The 21,440-nt window shown below is 40.9% G+C and overlaps 1 protein-coding gene across 3 annotated transcripts in view; it reads right to left on the reverse strand.

The window, feature by feature from the left end:
• Window positions 1-20,783, reverse strand: part of crocc2 (ciliary rootlet coiled-coil, rootletin family member 2) — a 37,368-nt gene extending 16,585 nt beyond the window's left edge. For all 3 annotated transcript variants that reach the window (XM_042006545.1, XM_042006543.1, XM_042006544.1), the window contains exons 1-17: window positions 20,708-20,783; window positions 18,354-18,507; window positions 18,125-18,240; window positions 9,976-10,143; window positions 9,800-9,883; window positions 8,861-8,964; window positions 6,409-6,553; window positions 5,873-5,979; window positions 5,218-5,409; window positions 2,987-3,083; window positions 2,709-2,798; window positions 2,493-2,612; window positions 2,204-2,403; window positions 1,862-2,044; window positions 1,260-1,404; window positions 1,042-1,188; window positions 732-962 (exon numbers count right to left, since the gene is read on the reverse strand). In XM_042006545.1, coding sequence (XP_041862479.1) covers window positions 732-962; window positions 1,042-1,188; window positions 1,260-1,404; window positions 1,862-2,044; window positions 2,204-2,403; window positions 2,493-2,612; window positions 2,709-2,798; window positions 2,987-3,083; window positions 5,218-5,409; window positions 5,873-5,979; window positions 6,409-6,553; window positions 8,861-8,964; window positions 9,800-9,883; window positions 9,976-10,143; window positions 18,125-18,240; window positions 18,354-18,507; window positions 20,708-20,764 — 2,340 coding nt within the window. In that variant the 5' untranslated portion in view covers window positions 20,765-20,783. The remainder of the gene's footprint in view (window positions 1-731; window positions 963-1,041; window positions 1,189-1,259; window positions 1,405-1,861; window positions 2,045-2,203; window positions 2,404-2,492; window positions 2,613-2,708; window positions 2,799-2,986; window positions 3,084-5,217; window positions 5,410-5,872; window positions 5,980-6,408; window positions 6,554-8,860; window positions 8,965-9,799; window positions 9,884-9,975; window positions 10,144-18,124; window positions 18,241-18,353; window positions 18,508-20,707) is intronic.
• Window positions 20,784-21,440: the final 657 nt, after the last annotated feature.

The following is a 21,440-nucleotide window of genomic DNA, read 5'->3' on the forward strand; positions in this document are numbered from 1 at the left end:
TGACTTCTAATATTTCATTGCAAAAAACAGTTGAAAAAGCAACAATCACTGTAATGTGATTTGGACTGAAATGAACTCACATTAATTAAATATTACCACAGAGTTTCTCCAAGCCTCCCCTTAGGTAAATATGAAGAAGGATGAATTACATATTATGGGTGTGAGTAGCACTCAATCCGGGCATGAAACATAAGCATAGTGCAACAGAGGCCACACAGGGCTTGTTTGATTCAAGGCTGATTTATTTTTACAGATAAGCTATCTAAAAATGTTTGGATGGAATTTGTCAGATTGTTTGGGTTTGTTATTTTCTAGCTCTGATCAACACGAATATCCCAGTTTCCCATTCGGAACAAATAATAAAACAGGATAGGATTCCTTTCATTCTTTGTAGGGCCAAACTAGGAGATCAGCTGAGGAATAATGGGAATATTTTAGGTGTTAATTTATTGCCGCTTTCACTAAACCCCCTACTGGATATTATATGCCTATCTATTGCAGTTCACATTTGTTCATGAATATCCCATCCTTGTTATGTCCCATGTTACCCATAAAGCACACAGAAGAGCTCAACCTGCTCTCCATTTCCCATATGAAGAAAAACACATCACCTCCTATATTTTAATGCAACAACAGGCTCCATGAGTGTGATGAAAGCTATTAATACCATGAAAATTGTTCTCCCAGGTGGTGAGAGCTAAGAGGAGTGTGAATGGCTGGCGGGTCCTGACCTGCCAGTGTTTCTCCAGGCCCTCAGCTCTCTCTTTCTGGAGAAGGCTCAGCTCTGCTTCAAGCCTCTGGCAGAGGTCTTGTAACTGAACGTGTGAGCTCTCCAGGGCTTGTTTCTCAGCAAGGAGATTCATCATCTCTTTTTGTGCCCGAACTGCTTCCTCTCTGGTTGCTGCTCGCTCTGCTTCAGCTTCCCGTCTACGTTCACAAAGTTCTGCTTTCTCACCTTCTGTCTGCAAGAGAAACCAAAAAATTTTTTATGTATTTTTTTGTTTTGTTGCTTCTAACCTATTCAAGTAAACCAGGACTGACCTGCAGCAGAATGCGATTGAGTTCAACCTTGTCTTTAGCTAAGCCTTCACTAAGGGCAGCCATTTTGGCGAGAGAATCTTTTAGAGCAGCCTCCTGACTCTGCAGTTTGTTTAGAGCACACTCTTGTGCAGCACTCTGGGACTCCATCTGTGGAGTTAATCAGTATTATAAGAAGTATGTAAATTATTAGACCTCTGTAGTCAGAAGTGTTGGTTTACCTTGTTCAGAGCCAGAGCAAGGCTGGCCTTGTCATCCTCCAACACCTCCTTCTGCAGAGTGATTTGACTCCGAGCCTCCTTCACTGTAGTAAGTTCATTACGCAGATCTGAGTGCTTCCCTTCAAGCTCCTGCAGACTCCTCTCCCTGAAACATGACACGTAACACACACACACACACACACACACACACACACACACACACACACACACACACACACACACACACACACACACACACACACACTATTTCATAGTCTAACACACAAAGTCCCTGAACAGTGATCCATCTCCACTTTGAAAAACGAAGTAATGTTAGTGCCAAAGGCCAAACCACTAAGGCCTTTTTGTTCTTGTCCTGCTCCAGTTCTCAGATAATCAAATTTTTTAGCTCCTGAAGAAAATAAAGAAAGTACCTCTCTTGCATAAGAGCAGTAATTCTATGTAAATAATTTACATTTTCATCCAAATTTCATCCGGGTGTTTTGTTGGCTGGAGCATGACATGTGTTCCTGGTCTGAACTCTAAAACACATGAAGCCTGAAAACAATCCTGCTTGACAGGATGTGTGTTGTGTAATGGCCATTCTCTGTTCGCATTTGTACCCTCTTTGAGCTTCTGTGTGCTGGCGTGCCAGCTGCATCTCTAAGTCCTCCCTCTGCTGCCTCAGGAGGTCCCGCTGTCTCTGCAGGTCCAGTGACGAGCTCCGCAGTGCCTCCAGCTCCACACGCTGGGAGTCTACCTCCTGCTGCAGTCCTGGAAGCTGCTTCTCCAGGCTGCCCTTCTCACTGTACCAAATGGAGAAAGAAGGAGGATAAGTAAAGATTGAAAATGCTCAGGTCCAATATCAAACAACATACACAACATCAGTAAATGTAAATTTGTTTCCACGTGACTTTGTCACAAATACTGACGTCACAATAGTAAAGAAAATGTTTAGAGTGAACCTGGACAGGAGCTCCAGTAAACAACGATATCTGCTGCTGTCTTTGAGGCTTTCCTCCAAAGCTTTTTTAGCCTCCTGACTTTCTCTCCGTACTTCCTGCATCATCTTCTCCACCTTTATCCTCTCAGCATCCCTCTCCTGTAAATGATCATGCAAAGTGTCCACTTGCTCCAGAGCTGCTTCCAAACGTGCACATAGCTCCTGTGGTTTTTATGCATTCGTGTCATTAAGTAGGTGAAATAATATTTATAAACAATAAGAATAATGTTCCAATGAAACAATTATTCCACCTGTTTCTGATGCTTTGAGAGTGCTTTCTGTACAGCCATCAGGGTGGTGTTGCTTAGTGGAGACTGGCCATGGAGATGAGAGGATGACAGCATTTCAAAGCTCTCGTCCTCACTGACCAACTGGAAATTAATTAGAGTTGAAAAACAAAAACAAAAAAAAATTACACCTTCATCCTGAAAAAGTGCACAATGTAGTTCTGAATGTTGTGCTTCGACCTGGTGAATATGGTGTAAAATGTTTTGGAGGGCTTGGATCTCTGCGTGGAGTATTTCCATCTCACTTTTATCCTCTGCTCTCCTCGTCTCCTGAGCAGGAAACCATTTAAGTCAGATAAGCAACATACGTAGAGCCAGACTGACATTCCCCAGACTGCAGCCCTCTAGACTAGGAAGTTATGGACTTTATCAAGCCTGAGGTCCAGACAACAGCCAATTTAGGCTTCTTAGCCACCAGTCTATCTGCCACTCCCAAATGCTGATTCCCAGAGTCCTACCATCCTGTCCAGACTGATCTGCATGGCTTTGAGGCTGGCATTCTTCTCAGTGTTCTGGCTCTGGAGGTGCTTCAATGTATCAGTCAAGTCCTGGATCCTACATAGGCCAACACACAAATAACACACACATACACCCAAAGACACACACACACAGTTCCCTGAGACTGGCATGCACTCCTCTTACAAGACCATCAACCCTATCATATTCTGCACATGGCGGGATGGGATTAACAAAGACTTCTGAGAATATCAGAAGAAACTTAGATCCAGGATACAAAGGGATCACTATTTGAGTAGTGTTCTGGTTGAAGGGCATAGGAGATGGCACAAAAATGAAGCTTGAAAGATATCAGTTTATAAAGTTCTGGGGTTTCATCTAGCTTTCTTTTCAGATGAATGGGCAACCTCTCACACTAGGAAAAATGGTCTTACCTTTATGGGAAATATTGTGCATTTTCTCAGTCAGCTTTTAATATTAACACTGAAACCAGCATCACTGTTATTGTAATTTACTGACAGTCATTTAACAGACCCCGGTAAATAAATATAACTCCAGCACAAAAAAGATAAGGAGATTAGTGTTTGGTTGATTATTTCTCCCCTTTAAAAATACCGTCTGGTTTTGTGTTATACATGGTTGGAAAGCCTGGTTAGTCAGCTTTGCAACCAGGTAGAACTTGTAAGGACGGTGTTCTGTGTAATAAGCTAAACGTGTAGGTACCCCCTCCCAAATCTCCTGTTGGTGTTCACTCTTGTTTTGAGACTCAGGTGCTGCCAGGTGTGTTTCAGTCACAGGTGTATGACTGGTAGGTGATTGATAGACAGACTTGAATGAGATTCTGGAGCCAGTAGTGATCCCATATCTACAGAATCAGGGACCTTACTTCATCCTCCAGGATGACAATGCTCTCCTCCACAGATTACCTCCAAAATTTGGGAGTGGAATGGATGGAAAGACCTGCTGTGAGTCCAAACCTCGACCCAAGTGAACACTGGTGGGATCATGCTGTTCACACCAGAGTGAACAACACAACCACGCTGGCTGACCTTCAACAACTTCTGAAGGAATAGGATGCCATCCCACAGCTAGATGCCAAGCTGGATCTTCATCACTACTACCAACTCAGAAACATCAACAGGATTAAACGTTTAGTCTCCCTGAAAGACCAGTAGAAAACTGGATTACTATAATGGTCTTTTAACAGGATTTCCTACAAAGAGCATTAAACATCTGCAGCTCATCCAGATGCTGCTGCTAGAGTTTTAACCAGGACTAAGAGATCTGAACACATCACACCAGTTTTGAAATCTTTACACTGGCTTCCAGTCAGTTACAGAAAAGATTTTAAAACCCTTTTAAACGTTTATAAATGCCAGAACACATTAGGCCCAAATACATCTGTGATATGTTCAGAGAATATAAACCTAGCAGAACTCTTAGATCCAAAGACTCTGGTCAACTAGTCCAGACCAGAGTCCAGACTAAACATGGAGAAGCAGCATTTAGCTGTTATGCTGCAAACAAGTGGAACAAACTGCCAGTGGAGATTAAACTTTCACTAAACGTAGACACTTTTAAATCCAGGTTAAATTTCTTTTCTCATGTGCCTATGCATGAAATATTCACAGTAACATTTAAATTATCTTGCCTTTAATTATTTTAATTTAATTTATGATTTTATATGATTTTTGCTATTTGTTGCTGACTTTTACTATTTTTTAAGGCTTTCTTTGCACCATCTGTAATGCATTTAATGTTTTATCTAAAGCACTTTGAATTGTCTTGTACATGAAATGTGCTGTACAAATAAACTGCTTTGCCTTACTGAGGTTCCTGACAATGGAAAATGAATATAACGACAAGTAGCTTATATATGTATTTATTTTCTTTCTTACTGTGAGAGTTTTTTTCATTCAATTTTAATTAGTTTTATTGTGGGAGAATGTAACCATCCAACCCACCAAAAAACTCAGAACCAGAGTGAATACCAACAGGAGAATATTTCTGGGGAATTTTGTACATTTTTGGGGTGCAACCCACACGTTTTGCTGTGTTGTTTATTACACAGAAGCACCATCCTTGCAAGTTTTACCTCATTATGAAGGTGACTAATCAGGCTTTCCAACCATGTATAATACAAAACCATTTGGTATTATTAAAGGGGAGACATAATCAACCAAACACTAATTTCCTCAGTTTTTGTGCTAAGTTTATTTTAAGATGGCTTTACCTGGAGTTAAGCTCTACTTTCTCTGTATCCCAGCGAGCCTGAAGCTGCATGGTCTCTTTCAGCTTATCTTTCAGCTGCATCTCCACACCACCACAGGCATTTTCTTCTGTCACTCTGGCGTCTAGGTTGATGCATGCAAGCTGTAGTTTCTGGCTCATGGCAACACACTCGCCACGCATATCAGACAGAGTTCTGTTGACAAGAGTTATGTGCGGCAAGAATATAAAGAGTGTGGCAAAACATAAGAAAGCGGGAAAAATACTGACATCCTGGTATCACACACGAGTTCGGAGTCTAACTAAAGATCTGCCTGCATGAAGATGGATGTTAAAATCTAGGATCAGGGCTAACCTTGAAGCGTCATCAGTTACAATACAGCCTCTTTAACTAAATCACTTTTCAGCACATTTAAAACGGTGGATATATGTTTGGGAGTCTTCTTCAGGCAAAGAGCTCAACCTTGGTGCTGATGGATGATTTCAACAGTGAATACGGCCACTTTAACCCATTTGCCCCCATCTCAGACGAAGGAACAATAAGTAGGGGGACCTGCGACCCTGATGACCTGCTTTACTTTGATCCTCTGATGAGAGATGGATAGTCTCAGGGTTTTTGTGGTATTGCTGGAGGGATTCTGGCATTGTGCCTCACTCACCTGTCAGTGAAAGTCCTTAGCTGGGTGAAAATGCTCCTGAGGGAGGCAGCCTGGCGCCACAGCGCTCTGACACGAGCCTGTTCGCGACTCGACCGGGAGGCGCACATCTGAGGAGACAGGCAGACAAGAGGACTAGTGGAGGGTAGGTGTTAAGGGTTGCTTTCATTTTGTTTTGATCCCCAAACATATGCAACGCTGGAACTCTTGGACTCATGCTGGCACACATACAAATAATTGGATTTCCCTTAGTCAACAGATGTAGCCCATTTACAGCACGAAAGAAATTTGTTTGCACAGAGTTTTCTTCCCCCTCAGCAGTTGGAATGTTTTCACAGGAAACAACAATTCAAAAATCATAGCAATGAAATGAACAGGGAACAAGAGGGAATTGATGAAACTGGCTATGAATGGAATTCCTACCCCATGTGAACTCAACAGGAGTTAATTTCACAATCTCTGTGCAGTAAGATGTGAACTCAAGCTTTCCCTGTTGCCCTTTTGACTCAAGCTCTTCATTTTTGTGTTGTTTTTCCCACCTTTTGCTCTCTGCGAAGACGAGTATCGCACAACTCTACATCTTCACAGGCCTTCCATAAGCTCTCAGTTAGCTCCTTGTTGACAGTGTCTGCCTGGTCCAGTTGTTCTCTTAGTACAGAATTCACTTGGCCGAGGCTGGAACACCTGCAAATAACAAGTCCAATGAAATGATGACAAAATACTCAAACCAAAAATTATATAGCCATCATATACAGTACATTCAACGTCCACTTTATCAGGTCCACCTGCTTGTTAACACAAATATCTTATCAGCCAATCACATGGCAGCAACTCAACATCTAGTTATGTAGACATGATGAAGATGACTTGCTGAAGTTTAAACTCAGCATCACAATGAGGAAGAAGAGAGATTTAAGTGGCTTTGAATGTAGCATGGTTGTTAGTCTGAGTATTTACTGGGATTTTCACACACAACCATCTCTAGGGTTTCCAGAGAATGGTCTGAAGAAGAGAAAATATCCAGTGAGCAGCAGTTGTCTGGACCAGAATGTCTTGTTGATGTCAGAGGTCAGAGGAGAATGGACAGACTGGTTGGAGATGATAGAAAGACAACAAGAAGTCCAGTAAGCACTGGTTCTAACCAAGGTCCACAGAACAGCATCTCTGAACACACAACACGTCCAACCTTGAAACAGATGGGCTCCAGCAGCAGAAGACACACCGGGTGCCTCCTGTCAGCTAAGAACAGGAAACTGAGGCTACAATTCACACACACTCACCAACACTGGACAATAGAAGATGGAGAAACGTTGCTGGTCTGATGAGTCTCCATTTCAGCTCCACAGTCAGATGCTAGACTCAGAATCTGGTGGAAACATCATTAAAACATGGATCCATCCTGCCGTGGATCAATGTTTCAGGCTGCTGCTGGTGTAATGGTGTGGGGGTTATTTTCTTGGTCCACTTTGGGCCCCTTAGTACCAACGTGGCCTGGTTTAACCAGCACAGCCTACCTGAGTATTGTTGCTGACCATGTCCATCCCTTTATGACCACAGTGGAGCATCTTCTGATGCTACTTCCAGCAGGATAATGCACCATGTCACAAAGCTCAGATCATCTCCACCTGCTTTCTAGAACATGACGATGAGTTCACTGGACTCCAACGGCCTCCACAGTCACCAGATCTCAGTCCAGTAGAGCAGCTTTGGGATGTGGTGGAACAAGAGATTCTCATCATGGATGCAGCCGACAAACCTGCAGCAACTGTGTGATGCTGTCATGTTAATATGGAGAAAACCTCTGAGGAAGGTTTCCACCACCTTGTTGAATCTATGACACCAAGAATGAAGGCAGTTCTTATGAAAAAAAATGGGTCCAACCTGGTACTAGCAAGGTGGACCTGATGAAGCCGGTTAATATATATTTACAGCACAGTGAGCCATCCTTGCTCATTGCAGTAGCAGGGTGAACATGTGTGACAGTTTTGTAATGTTTTTGTCAACTTAGACTTAATATCAACCAGACCTGCCAGTAGAGCGATTACAAAATGTTTACCTCATTCTCACACTCCACACGCACTCTGTTACAGTAAAGCACGCCACACAGTTATTTTCAGTTATCTGTCTAAGAGACAGCCAAACCAATGTGTGCCTGTAAAGCAGGGTTCTTCAACTCTGGTCCTCGAGAGCCACTGTCCTGAAGGTTTCAGCTGTTTCCCTGCTTGCACTCACCTCATTAATGAACATTAGCAGGACTGTATAAAAATCTAGAACAAGGTGTCGAAGAGTTTATTTAATTTGAATCAGGTATGTTAAAGTGTGAAACTAAAACCTGCAGTCCTTCCCTCAAGGACCAGCATTGAAGAATCCTGCTGTATGGTGTTGAAAGGGAAGTAAGATGTGGGGAAAAAGTAATACCAATCTGTAAGCGATAGTTGTGGAATTATGTCTACAAAAGTGTGTAAGCCAGTGGAGCTCTACACTAATCTGGCTCTAGTTAAGTTAAAATCTGGGTTACTTTTAGCTACATGGTTGTTTAAAACATAAAGCCTTAAAATCTGCCCTTAGCTCCAGAGACAGTTCCACACTTAATGTGAAGCATGACTAAAAAGATTTGCAGAGAAGAGCAAACTCATTTTCTCTGACAAATTAGATGCAAAGGTTATCTCTCTGCAGCTCTTTCTCTTCCAGATTTTTCTTCCAGCAGGGACAGGAAAAAGTTGAAGGAAAGCCCAAAGAACTGATGGGAATATCTCTGCTCCTCACATTTCTCAGAAATATTTTAACTCAATTTCTGCTTCTCAACAACAAAACAAGAAAACGTGAATTTACTGTTACAAATCTGCATCTAATTAGTAACTCCCTCTGAATGCAGGGAAATTATTTTTTATTTCTGTAGTCAAACCCTTCCTCTAATAAGTATTAGTCATGAACATTATGGTTGCACAAGTTTCTGTTTTAGCTGAGCGATTAGCAGTGTCCGTCACTCACCTCCTCTGCTCCTCCTGCAGCTTAGCAGATGTTTTCTGGACAGCAGCGTTCAGATCCTTTTCAACACTCCTCTGACGCTCAGCTGAGTCCACGTGGGCCTGCAGCTGAACACACACACCTTCACAACTGGCAGCCTGATAACATTTAGATATATGGCAGCAGCAGTCGGTCAGCTTTTAACTGACATTTCTGATGAAACATAATTACTGTGCAAATCTACTCGCTGCCAAGACTAATATTTGGATCGACTAAGTATATCTAAAGAAAAGCACAAACCTTATTAACTACAAGAACAGTCCATCTGTTCGTCTCAAACTATTTCATATTTACTATCTACTTAATGCAGATGTCTGCTGTTTTGTTTGAGTGGCAGAATTTTAAGCTTTTAATATAAAAAATAAGACAGAAGCAAAAAACCGAGTCATTCCACACATGAACACTTATTAACGACCCAGCAGTGTATTAGGTATTTAAAAATTAAATATTATCTTTGTGCGTTCAACGACACTCAGAAATGAAGGATTATGATGTTTAGTGTGTTTTTCCTAAAAAAAAATGTCTGCCAACTCATTAATAAGCTGTTATGGTAATTTAGTGTCCATTTACTATGTCATACTACATAATATTACCTTCTTCATTAATGTTACCACAACCTTAATCTTGATTGAGTGTAAGGACTTGATTAACCGCAGAGCAACCTGAGTAGACTTATCATCACTATTTAAACTCACCGTCCACTTTATTAGGTCCTTGCTAGTACAAGGCTGGGCCCACTTTTCCCTCCAGAACTGCCTTCACTATGGCCACATGAATAAATGTTACCGTGTGATTGGCTGATTAGATATTTGTGTTACCAGGCAGCTGAGCCTGATAAAGTTAATGGTGAGTGTATAACTGACTGATAATGATGTTTAAGGTCTTGCAGTTATTTAGACGTACCAACAATCTCATCTTTTCGGTCTCTGAAGTCTTCTCCAGCACCTGCTCCTCTAGTTCTCCACATCTCTTCTTGTAATGAAGTAGCTGTGAGAAAAACATAACATACCTTGTTCTGTAAAAGGACATTTAGAGTTCTTGTGTGAAGGTGTCTGACCTGTGAGGTTTGTTTCAGCCACCTTGTTCTGCAGCTTCTGAACAAGTTGGGCTTGTCTCCTCTGGGCATCCTGGTAGGCATGCAGTTTTTGACTGTAGGCCTTCTCCCTGTTCTCCAGCTGGATGGATCCTGGTGGTGCACAGTACTGATCAGAGTCCACAGCTGACTGCAGCATCAGCATCTCATCCATCTGGACAGAGTTCCAACAAATCAGCTTCAGCACGTTTCACATTACAATAGTAAGAACTCACACTGAACTCACAATTTTTATGATTTCTTGATAATTGTGTTGAAATTACAGGACTGCATTATATACTGTTTATTCATTCAATGAGATTTATTAAATTGTGTAATGGTTGTTCTAAGGGGCATGCTAATAAGGATCTATACATATTTATAAACACATATGCACATATATACATATATACATTTTCATTTTTACATATAAATGCATATATAAAAAGTAATAACTGCAATATTTAGTGATAACATCAAATAAAGTCCCTTCTCTTCCTCGTGTCCTGCAAAAACATGTTCTTTTTAAATTTGAACATAATTACATTTAATCAGTACTTATGTAATTGAGTATTTAGTGTGTTCCTCATCTAAGAAAAATAAGAAAAATATAGAGGGCAGCATGAGGGCTGAACAAATTACTTAAGCAGAGTATCAGCGTATGTTATTGTTTTTGCATATTAGTTCTGTCAATTGCATCTAAAAACAGATCTACAAATGTCCTGGTCTTTCTCACTGTGGATTCTCAGATTTTCTCCCATATCTGAAAATCCAAATGTCCTGTAACCCCTCAACCTTATACACCCTTAACTCCATGTGCACCACCCGCTCTCTATCCTGGTGCCAGACACCCTGTCCTCACTAATACAAACCACATGGCCCTAGAGCACTACAACACGCTGCGTGCCTCCAGCTGCCTTCGCCGACTTCTTAAAGAAAGGAAGAGAGTGAGAGAGTCCCCTCCCCTTCAACACGCTCCAAACTAACCACCAAGCCCTTCAAATCAACCCTGAGACCCTCACCCTCCCTCTCTCTTCTGTACTTCATCTCTTTTCTGGGTGCTTAATCTCTCCAGCAGGCTCCAAAAGAGCCAAGACAATAGCCTCACTGTTCAACACGGGACCAAGTCACTTTGCCACTTTTATTAACACATTTTTAAATGCCCTTTTCAGAAATTTATACTACAAACTACATTATTGGCCATTGCACACTTGGCTCTAGGCTTTTGGTGTTTTTCATAGTGGATGCAGAGAACACAAAAACTTCTTTTACTGCCTGTTGTTGAGGTGACAGCCACAGGGATTGAGAAAAGGGAACAACAAGGGTGGAGTGTTTGAACATAGAACTACAGCAGCTGTGTTTAAAGGGACTCCTGGAAACAGCTGTGTGAGGAGCACAAGTGATTATGCATCTTTTCAAGTATTTTGGCATGACTGTAGCAATAACACTTACTTGCTAACAAGCCTTTACAAACCTTTTTCTAGAAAAGAAAGGAAGTTAAAAAGAAGCAGCAAAACTTAAATTGGAAATTTGTCAATTCATTCAAATGTTTATTTAACAGGCACATGTTCAAAAGAGGGTGGTATGGGCATCTGATTTATAAAGTATTTGTCATTTCATTTAATGTCATTAGGATGCCTACTGGTTGCATCCCTTTGGAGATTTCTCAAGTACAACCAGCTGGGACATGGGATGAATCCTGGGAATGCCTCTGGATCGCCCAGGAGTAGCTGGACACTGTCACTGGGGAGAAGGATGTCTGGGTTTCCGTCCTGAACCTGTTCCCTCTGTAACTGGATGGATGGATGGGTGTACAAAGGATTTTTTTTAACTTAATTTTATTTTACAAATCTGTAACATTTAAACTAAAAGACAAGCAACCACTCAAAAACTTGGAAGAGGCAAAGAAAGAGAACTTTATTAAAAACAAATCCAAGTAACCACGCTCAGCAGAACAATTACTTACAGGTAAGGGTGTCAGCACTGGATATAAAAGGAAAATCAACTGAGAGTTTAGTCTTTTCAAGCAAGAGTAGGTCACTGGCCAGTACCTGTGATGGTATGAGGGTGCATGGGTGACTAACATGGATATGTGTTAGGGATCCAATGATGCAGAGGTGTATGTTGGAATTATGGAGAGACATATTTGCCGTCAAGGGGATGTATTTTCACAGTCATATCAGCAGGACAACAACAGACATCATTCTGAATGACTTTCAGTAGTGTAGTTTATAGAGTGTGTGTGCTTCACTGGCTGTCCTGCAGTCCAGATCTGTCTACTATTAAAATGTATTTTGCATGTTGAGAATTAGGAAATAACCACAGAGTGTGAGGCAGCAGAAATCTTTCATCCAGCAAGAATGGACACATTCATCTTTCAAAACTGCAAGTTGTATTATCCTCAGTTCCCAGATGCTTAAAAAATCCTCTCTCCCAACATTTTCTGATTGTGTTGCTGGAGTCAAACTCTAGATTTGTTTATATTTTTCTAAATAATATGAAATTGGTCAGTTTAGACCCTGAGAATCATTTCCTGTACTTGTGTCAAATAAAGGTGCAAATATAAGATGACATATCATATTTCATTGATTCTTTACTAGAAATTGTGTTGCAGCAACTAAATATAACACTAGGAAGTGTGTTAAAAAAGTCAAGAATTAAAATGACAAGGAGACATCCAGGGGGCACCCTGACCAGATGTCTGACAACAATGTCAACAACACAAAAAACACTACAAAGGCACCATAGTAGACTGAACAAATACTTAATAATGAATATAAAAAATGGAAATCGCTGTCATGTTGAACAGCTGGCAGTATTCAGATATAGAATTGTTTTAGCTGATTTTCTACTGACTGAGTATTTTTTGTCATTAATGGGCTCCTGCCTTGTATGTGCAGGTGCATCAGGACTCAAGAAGACATTTACCAGCTGATGTAACACACAGACTTACCATTAGTTTTACACCACAACGGTGATCAATAGTTGCCAAGGTTTGTTGTGATGCCTTGCATTGTTAGAAAAAAATTGTGAGTACTACTAAATTCATTCTGAAATCAAATCCCCCAAAAAAGACTGCAGTGATCTTCCAGCCCACCTAGGAGTATTATGCACTGATGACAATGTACACTGTACATTAGTCTTTTACAAATAAAACATGCTCAGCTGTTACTACTGTTGACTGCAGCCTTCCAACCTTGCGGTGTCCTCAGTGACCAGGTGTCCCAGGCAACTCCTGTGGGTCTCCACCCTAATTTGATGCAGAGTTGTTTGCACGTTTACATGCCTAGCTACAGCACATGGGCTTCTTGCCTGAGCCTCGCCCCTACTCCACACACTACAGAGATGATGCTTTTTTTATGGTTTCTCCCCAGTCAGCTGTAAAGCAGGAGTCAGGGGCTGCTATGGATTAGCCATGCTCTGTGCAGGAAGCTCCCAAGAGGGCACCCTAACAGTTTGATACAGAGACCCCCACCTTCACTCAGCTCTCCTACGCCACCATCTACTCCCTTGGTTTGCTTGAATCACAAACATCTCATCACCCACATGTCCATTTGAGCTTGAACTCATTGTTCCTCACTACACACCCACCTACTGACCGTAAAGGCAAAAGAGAGTATGAAATAATCTCAGTCTTCCATCTGCCCTAACCCAGGGGCTTACAGGGCTTAGTGGGGGCCCAGAAGTGTGCTTGCTGAACCCTCTGCTATTTATGATCTGTTTCAGAGTACAATCACTCTTCAGCAGCCTCTATGGCTCCCTAAAGTGAGCTGAGCCCACTCCCACTACAGCCTAACTCTTTCAGGTCACCAAGTGCCATTCTGCAATAATGTTCAAAATGCATTTTATACAAAAACAGCCTGTATGTCATGGCATGTTTTATGCCTCCATATGGTAGCTATGGTTCTGTTTCTTTATTCCCATGTATCCGTTTCTTGAGTGTAAAACGTTTCAGGCTCTTAAAATGTGGTTTGAATTAGCTTTTTATATTTCTTGATATTTATGATTTGTGCCACTCCTTGTATTGTCTCTTTTGATAAATATTTCAAACAACATCAAGGGATAATTTTGCTTTGATTCATCTGCCAACAGGCAACAAGAGAATCATTTTCAAGGCCCATGTGAAGGCTTTGGTGTTTGGGCCAAAATTTGCTGCCTTGCTCATGTGGTAGATCAAAAAAAAAAAAAAAAAAAAAAATCCAACCCATCCAGTTACCAAGTTATGATTGCAGTTTTCTTTGACTGACCTAATGTCACAACATTTAAAGGGTCTGGTAAAGTACCGGTTTATTCAAACAATCAGCTGGATTTTGAGGAAAGTCTAAAGCTTTAGTGAAGTTGTTTCTCTCCTCTCCTACAACATAACACCATAATATTTGCTTTTATGTCCATTTCAGGCACTTCTAGAAACAAATTAACCACAAACCTCTTTCTCTCTGACTAACTCAGAGCGACATCTGGCCGCGAGTGCACAGTCCAGCCAGCATGTGAAGGGTTACAGCTGCAATCGTTTTCTCTGGCTTGGCCTGGGCCCAGAGGCTTAATAAAGGGAATTAATGGAGCGCACTATCTGTCAGATTCCTAAACACAGCTGGAGCGGATGTCCATCGCCCCCAAGCAGCCCAGAAACTTACTATCCTACTTGAACAACAAACCTGCTCCCTCCTCCCCTCACATTACCCCTTGAGTGCTGACTCTGTAAAAAAGCCCCAGCTTGATTGTGAAAGCTGTTTATGTATTATCACTGACTGTAATGAACAAACAGGGAGAATGGAAGTGGAGGAGGAGGAGGAGGATGAGTTACCATTTAGCAAACTCTTTGGTCATGCATGGGAACATACGCTATATTAGCATAAAGGATACAAATGATCTATGTAAAAGTGTCCAACTAATAATGCATGCTGTGCTGTAACAAGCATGTGGCTGCCCCTGTCAAGGACGATGGAGGGGTGACAGTGCTCCAGTGTCTAAATGAACGAGATTGAGCCAGCAGGAAAAACAAGCTGGAAACAGAAGGAGGTAACAGGGTAAAAGAAACACAGTTCCTAAGAACTGACTTCATCTGCTCCAACTGTGTTTGGCTGGTTTCTTACGAAGACACTCAGGTGATGCAGGGTAGCAGAGAGCACTGGGAAATGACAGTTGGAATCAGAAATCATTCAGCAGGAGTTATCTTTATCCAGCTGACTGTCACACTACAGCATTTTACAGGCAGTTGCTAAGTGTTCAAGCAGTGGGGTATGGATGTGTATGTATGAGAAAACACACACTGGCAGGGCTCCATAAGCAACACAGTGGGTACAGAATCCATCAAAGCACGTCCCTCAACCTCCTGAGGCCATCCAAGTCACAGTGTAGGTCAGGGTTTATCCTGGTTCAGGTGCAATTTTCTGGGGTCACCAGAGATCACGAAGAGTGACTTAACAGACACACAGAGGAACGCTTTTGGAGTCCAGGTGTGACCTCATCAGTGCTGCGTTAATAATCTTCTGTCAGCTCAACGACAAGACGCTGAGGAAAAAATCTGGGGGATTTGGGGTGTATGTTTCTAAAGGTCACACATGATGTGATGGACTAGCTTCCTCTGATAACATCCCACTTCAGCAATGGGTAGATTTCAGAAGAACAAAAAAAAACACAAAAATATTTTGTTCATCACTTAGATGAAGGAGGGGCGACATAAAAATCTTTAACATTTTATTATTTAAAGCAATTATTTGCTTGCAAAGACATCCATCCATTCATTATTTACATGTTTATTCCGCTGCAGGGTTACGTGAGGGGTGGAGTCTATCTCAGCTACCATGAGGTGAAAGGCGTTGTACACCCTGGACAGGTCGCCGGTCCAACAAAGGGACAAACAACTGCTCATGCTCAATCTTGAAACACCAATCAACCTAACATGCATGTTTTTGGACTGCTGGGGGAAGCCGGAGCACCCTGACACATAAAAACTCCACTCAGAAAGGCCACAGGCCAAGGTTCGGTCAGAAATCTTCTTGCTGTGAGGCGACACTACTAACCATCACGCCACCATGCAGCCCTGTTACAGAGACCACTAAATGGAAAAATCAATACCACCCTCAAGTGTTTAAACTAAAGATGACAATATCTCCATCAACGCTTCATTAAGCGTCATACAACAGCAAACAGCTTTGTTCAAAGTTAAAAACAAAAATCTTATAACACCAATTAAGGAATTACTATAGCTCAGTTATTTATTTTTTACTTGGTAATAAACTTACAGAGACATTTTGAACCTTTCTTGCCATACTGAATTTATCGTCACTAAATCTGTGGGAGGATTATTATGACTGAAATTAAACAATGAAAATGCACACAGAGAAATTTAAACCTTCCTTTGCTTTTGTACTGAAAACAACACATTTGTACTATCTGACAAACTTTAATGAAAAATACACGGTAGCACAGTGGTGTTGAGCCGAAAGTAGCTATCAGGGCTGGTTGGCCTCAGGAACTGCAGGGGGCATACTCCAGCTGTAAGCCTGCTACTGTGGGGCTGCTATGAGTAAATAGGCAAGGTCATATTTAGTCCCTACAGGATACATTTCAGCAGCATAAAACCTGCAAGAGGAACACAGCACTCCAATTAGGTAGAACTTTTATCCCCGATTGAATACAAAGTTCAAAATAATAAAGAATGTTTTTGTTTTAAGATAACTTTAAATGACAATCCAGTATAATATACTGGTAAATTAAACAAGCACTACTATTTGGGAGAAAGCTGTGTGTCAGCTTAAGACTGCGGGCTTGTTAGCTTCATCCATTAGCTGTAATGAAGGCAGCATATTTGGCTCTTGGGCACTGACTTTCACATTGAATTAACATCACACACAAGAACAGCTGCTAAACAATCACACTGTTTTAGCAGAAACAGAGAGAAAACAGTGAGGATAACAGGAGCTTTCACTAATGGAGACAAGTCAAGGCAGGAGTTCTGAAACGATCCTCTGGACTTGAGAAGCCCTGCTAGACCCAATTTATATTCATCTGTTTGTGCACCAAATATTAGCAATGCTTCTGTGCTTCTGTCATTTGTGTTAAGTGCTTGTTCACACATCTAAAAATATCAATAAAATAAACATACTATATATATCTGTCATGGTATTTAGGTATTTTAAAGTAAATTCCAAGAGCAAAGAAAACAGTGGGAGTGTATTAGATTAATGTTGCAGAATGATGGCTGTGTTATCACAAATGTCTGTTTGTGCACCATGAAAAATGAGCTTTTTCTTCAACGGTCTCAAGGGAGGAGGCCAGTGAACTTCACAATTTTCCCCCCAAACCAACTGAAACTACATGGAGGGGCAACCATGGGGGGGCAATGAAGAGAGACGCCGGTCCACGCGAGCACAGGGGGTCTGACTCTACCTGAGCAGACCACAAGGAAAGCCTTCATGAAGAACCCTCCCCTCTCTTATTTGTACTTCGAAACACAAACACGCATGTATCCAGATGCACACTATCCATACATGCACAGTGGATACTTATAGAGCATTTAACACACAAAATTATAAAATATGTGCATTTAAAAACGTACTTTCATGTATTAATTACTCCTTTCTGTCCTAATACCCTCTTAGTTTTTCCTGCCGGTTGTGCAAAGCTGTTAAAATCTTCCTTTGCTGTTTATTCAGCCCCAAATGGCTTTGCCTGTTGGAAAGAGCAGCGTACGCTGATGTTTACTGTAACCTTACTCTATTTGAAATATATTTAGCTTTGCAGCAACTAATGCTACGGTGTGACTGTTGTGTAGTGTGCAGATCTACAGATCTACCAATTCTGTAAGAAGTGTAGTAACAAATGCAAAGCAACCCAAGACTAAAGCAAGGAATGGTAAACACTTCAGTACAAAGGTTTCCATAAATATTTACTGATGGCTACACATACTCATGTTGGAAAGGCGAATACATATTAATATGATGATATGTGTCAACAGCAATGAAAAAGAATATATCATCTGGGCTTCCAATTTTCTCTCGTAAATTACTTTCGTGACATCTTAAGTTCTTTTATTCCAATATAGAACAAGCATTGAGCTGGAAAGGCATGGGTATGACAAATACTAAATATGTAAACACCTTCCACAGCTTGGCCTTGACCTGAGAATGTGTTCTGCTGTGTGTCACTCCTACCTTCTCTGTGAGAGTGGTGTGTTTAACAAGCAGCTGGTCACAGTCCATCTGGCTTGGGGACGGCTGCTCCCTAGGGGCCCTGCACTCCTCCAGTTCGCTGACCTCAGAGCTTCCACCTGGGATTAGGAAATGGATCATGCATAGAGAAGTAAGAGTCTTAGCACATTATGATGGCAGGGTTTTATACAGACTTTTGTTTGAGTATTACAAGTAAAGCTCTAGTTCCTACCAGCTGGCTGCTCAGCCAGGTTGCGGGTGATGATCTGATGTATTCGAGTGGAGATAGGCACAGGTGTGGCACTGGATTCTTGTCCTTCACCCTGAAGTGTCAGACTCCTGTCTCCTGAGCTGCCATCAGAATGAAGCAGAGACGCCTCCAACCTCTACAATCACATCAATCACTGTATACATCACTTAGCATAGTAAAAAAGTCTAAACTCATGGTAGACTGCATTGGAGGAAGAAAAGCTCATATCTTGTATTCCAGTATGAGCTGTAATGTACAAATTCATCTGCAGAGGTGGAAATGATTTTACAAAGACCCTTGATAGGAAGGTTACACTGAAGAGTTCATTTAAAATTGTATGCATGAAGAGAGCTATCATGCAGAGCAAGAGAACATCAGAATGAAACTCGAACTAAAAAGAGGATGTCTCTACTAGTTTCCACTACATCACACACACAAGTTAAACAAAATTGCTGCTTGACAAATCTGAGGCCATGTTCCAATAGCTTAGCTATAGCCATTTTCATCTAAAATCAAACTAGTATTTTACAAGCTAATTATTTGGTTTTCATGAAACTAAGTTAATTTAAAATACCTTTTAACTGTAGGCTAATTACATTTTCAATTCCATAAATGTTATGGCACTGTGTAAAATATAAATAAAAAGAGAATACAATGATTTACAAACCTCATCAACTCTTATTTTATTCCCAATAGAACATAAACATATCTGATGTTGAAATTGAGACATTTTACTATTTTGTGGAAAATATGAGTTTATTTTTAATCTGGTGGCAGCAACACATCTATAAACAGTAGTTCCAGGGTGATGTTTAGCATTGTGTAGCATCCTCTCTTCTTTTAACAACTGTCTGTAAACATCTGGGAAGTGAGGAGACCAGTTGCTGGAGTTTTAGGGGAGGAATATTGTCCCATTCTGGTCTGATGCAGGATTCTGGACCTTGGTTGCTGGATTTCTGCTTCCATGATGCTCCAGATGTTGTGTATTGGTGAAAGGTCTGGACTACAGGCAGGCCAGTTCAGCAGCCGGACTCTTCTCCTGTGAAGCCATGCTGTTGTGATGGATGCAGGATGTGGTTCAGCATCGTCTTGCTAAAATCTGCAAGACCTTCCCTGAAAGAGACGACGTCTGGATGGGAGCAGATGTTGCTCTAAAACCTCCATGTACTTTTCAGCATTGATAGAGGTTCACAGATGTGGAAGCTGCCCACGCCATAGGCACTAATGCAGCCCCATCCCATCAGAGATGCAGCTTTTTACCTGTCCACTGATAACAAGCTGGATGCTCCCTCTTCTCTTTAGTCTGCAGGACACAGCATCCAGGTGTTCCAGAAAGAATTTCACATTTTCATCCATTTGACCACAGAACAGGTTTCCACTTTGCCTCAGACCATTTTAAAAGAGCTTTGGTCCAGGGAAGACGATGGTGTTTCTGGATCCTGTTCACATCTGGCTTCTTCTTTGGATGAAAGAGGTTTAACCTGCATTTGTGGATTTCATGGCTCCTTTTTAATTTTTCGTTCACAGAGAGTGATTTCTGGAAGTCTTCCTGAGTCCATGCAGTGATTTCCAGTAGAGAACCATGCCTGGTTTTAATGCAGAAGATCACCAACATCCAGTTTTAACCTTCAGCCTTGTCCCACGCACACAGATTACCCTTGATTCTCTGAATCTTTGGATGATATTTTACACTGTATTTGGTGGGATCTTCCAAGTCTTTTATTGAAGTTGTTTTTTTGTTCCACATCTTTAAGATGCAGTTAGTCTCTGATTAGTGAACCTCTACTCATCTTTACTTCTGAGAGACTCTGCATCTCTAAAATGCTGCTTTTATACCTAGTCATGTTACTGACCTGCGACCAATTAACCTAATTAGATGTCAAATGTTCCTTGCAATGTTTTTGAGTTCAACCAATTACTTTTTTTTAGCCTTTTGTTGCCCCTGTTCCAACTTTTTATAGATGTATAGATGTATTGTGTCATCAAATTCAGAATGAGGAATGAGGAACATGTTGTTTATGTTCTATTGGGAATAAAATAAGGATTTATGAGGTTGCATTCTGTTTTTATTTACATTTTACACAGTCCTAACTTTTTTTTGGAATTGTACTTGTAAGTATAGCCTAAATGCATTACTTTGTACAATAGGAAAAAAAAATCTTTACAAAATCTACAGTAATCTAAACTACACTGAGATACTTATTTCCATGTTAGGATAAATTCTTTGGGTGTCTTAACTGAATTGTTCACAGCTGTGTTCATCCGCCAGGTCGAAGCGGTTGTAATTATAAAAAGGACGCCACATAAAACAGTGATAAAGTGTTTAATTTACCAACCTGAATCACAGCGTCCAGTCTGGGTGAGTGTCCACTGTGTTCCCGTTGAGAAGTCATTGCAAAAACTGCCCCAGATTTAACCACAATCTGTTTGGTATGTTTTAAATTTTCGGTAATCTTTACTTCGTTTAATTAGCTAGCTTTAAACGTGTAAACTTTTCGACACAAAGCCGTCAAAGAATACACATGCCATGTTATCCGGAGAGATAATTAAAACAAACTTTAAGTAACAAAGATTGACTCTGTACTTAAAAGAAAGAAAAAATAAATAAATTACTGACACAAGTTTACAACCAAGAAACTTTTAGGACAGAGAGCAGCCATGTTGAACTATAGCGAACCACTGGAGTTGCCATGGTGACCACACGCTTCCGGGCCGTTGCCACCGTAACAGAAAGCTAATCGTCGTGTTTCCATGGGGAGGAAAGACGCTACGAGACAAACTACTGCATTCCAATGAGTTAATGATCATACACAAAAGTTAAGGGAAAACTTACAACATTGATTCATAAACAGAGCCTTAACTGTTCCTTTACGAAAAAAAAAATAAAATAAATAATGATGATGATGATAATAATAATAATAATAATAATAATAATAATAAAGTGGTTGTCCTGAGACCCTTTCTACATAAATTTCATGATTCATAATAATCGTTAAATAATAACACAAAAGAAATTCAAATGTCAAACACAGACCACAAATACAAAGTTTAAATAAACACCCATTGAGT

Source organism: Melanotaenia boesemani, chromosome 14 (genome assembly GCF_017639745.1).
Source record: "Melanotaenia boesemani isolate fMelBoe1 chromosome 14, fMelBoe1.pri, whole genome shotgun sequence".
NCBI classification, from domain to species: Eukaryota; Metazoa; Chordata; class Actinopteri; order Atheriniformes; family Melanotaeniidae; genus Melanotaenia; species Melanotaenia boesemani.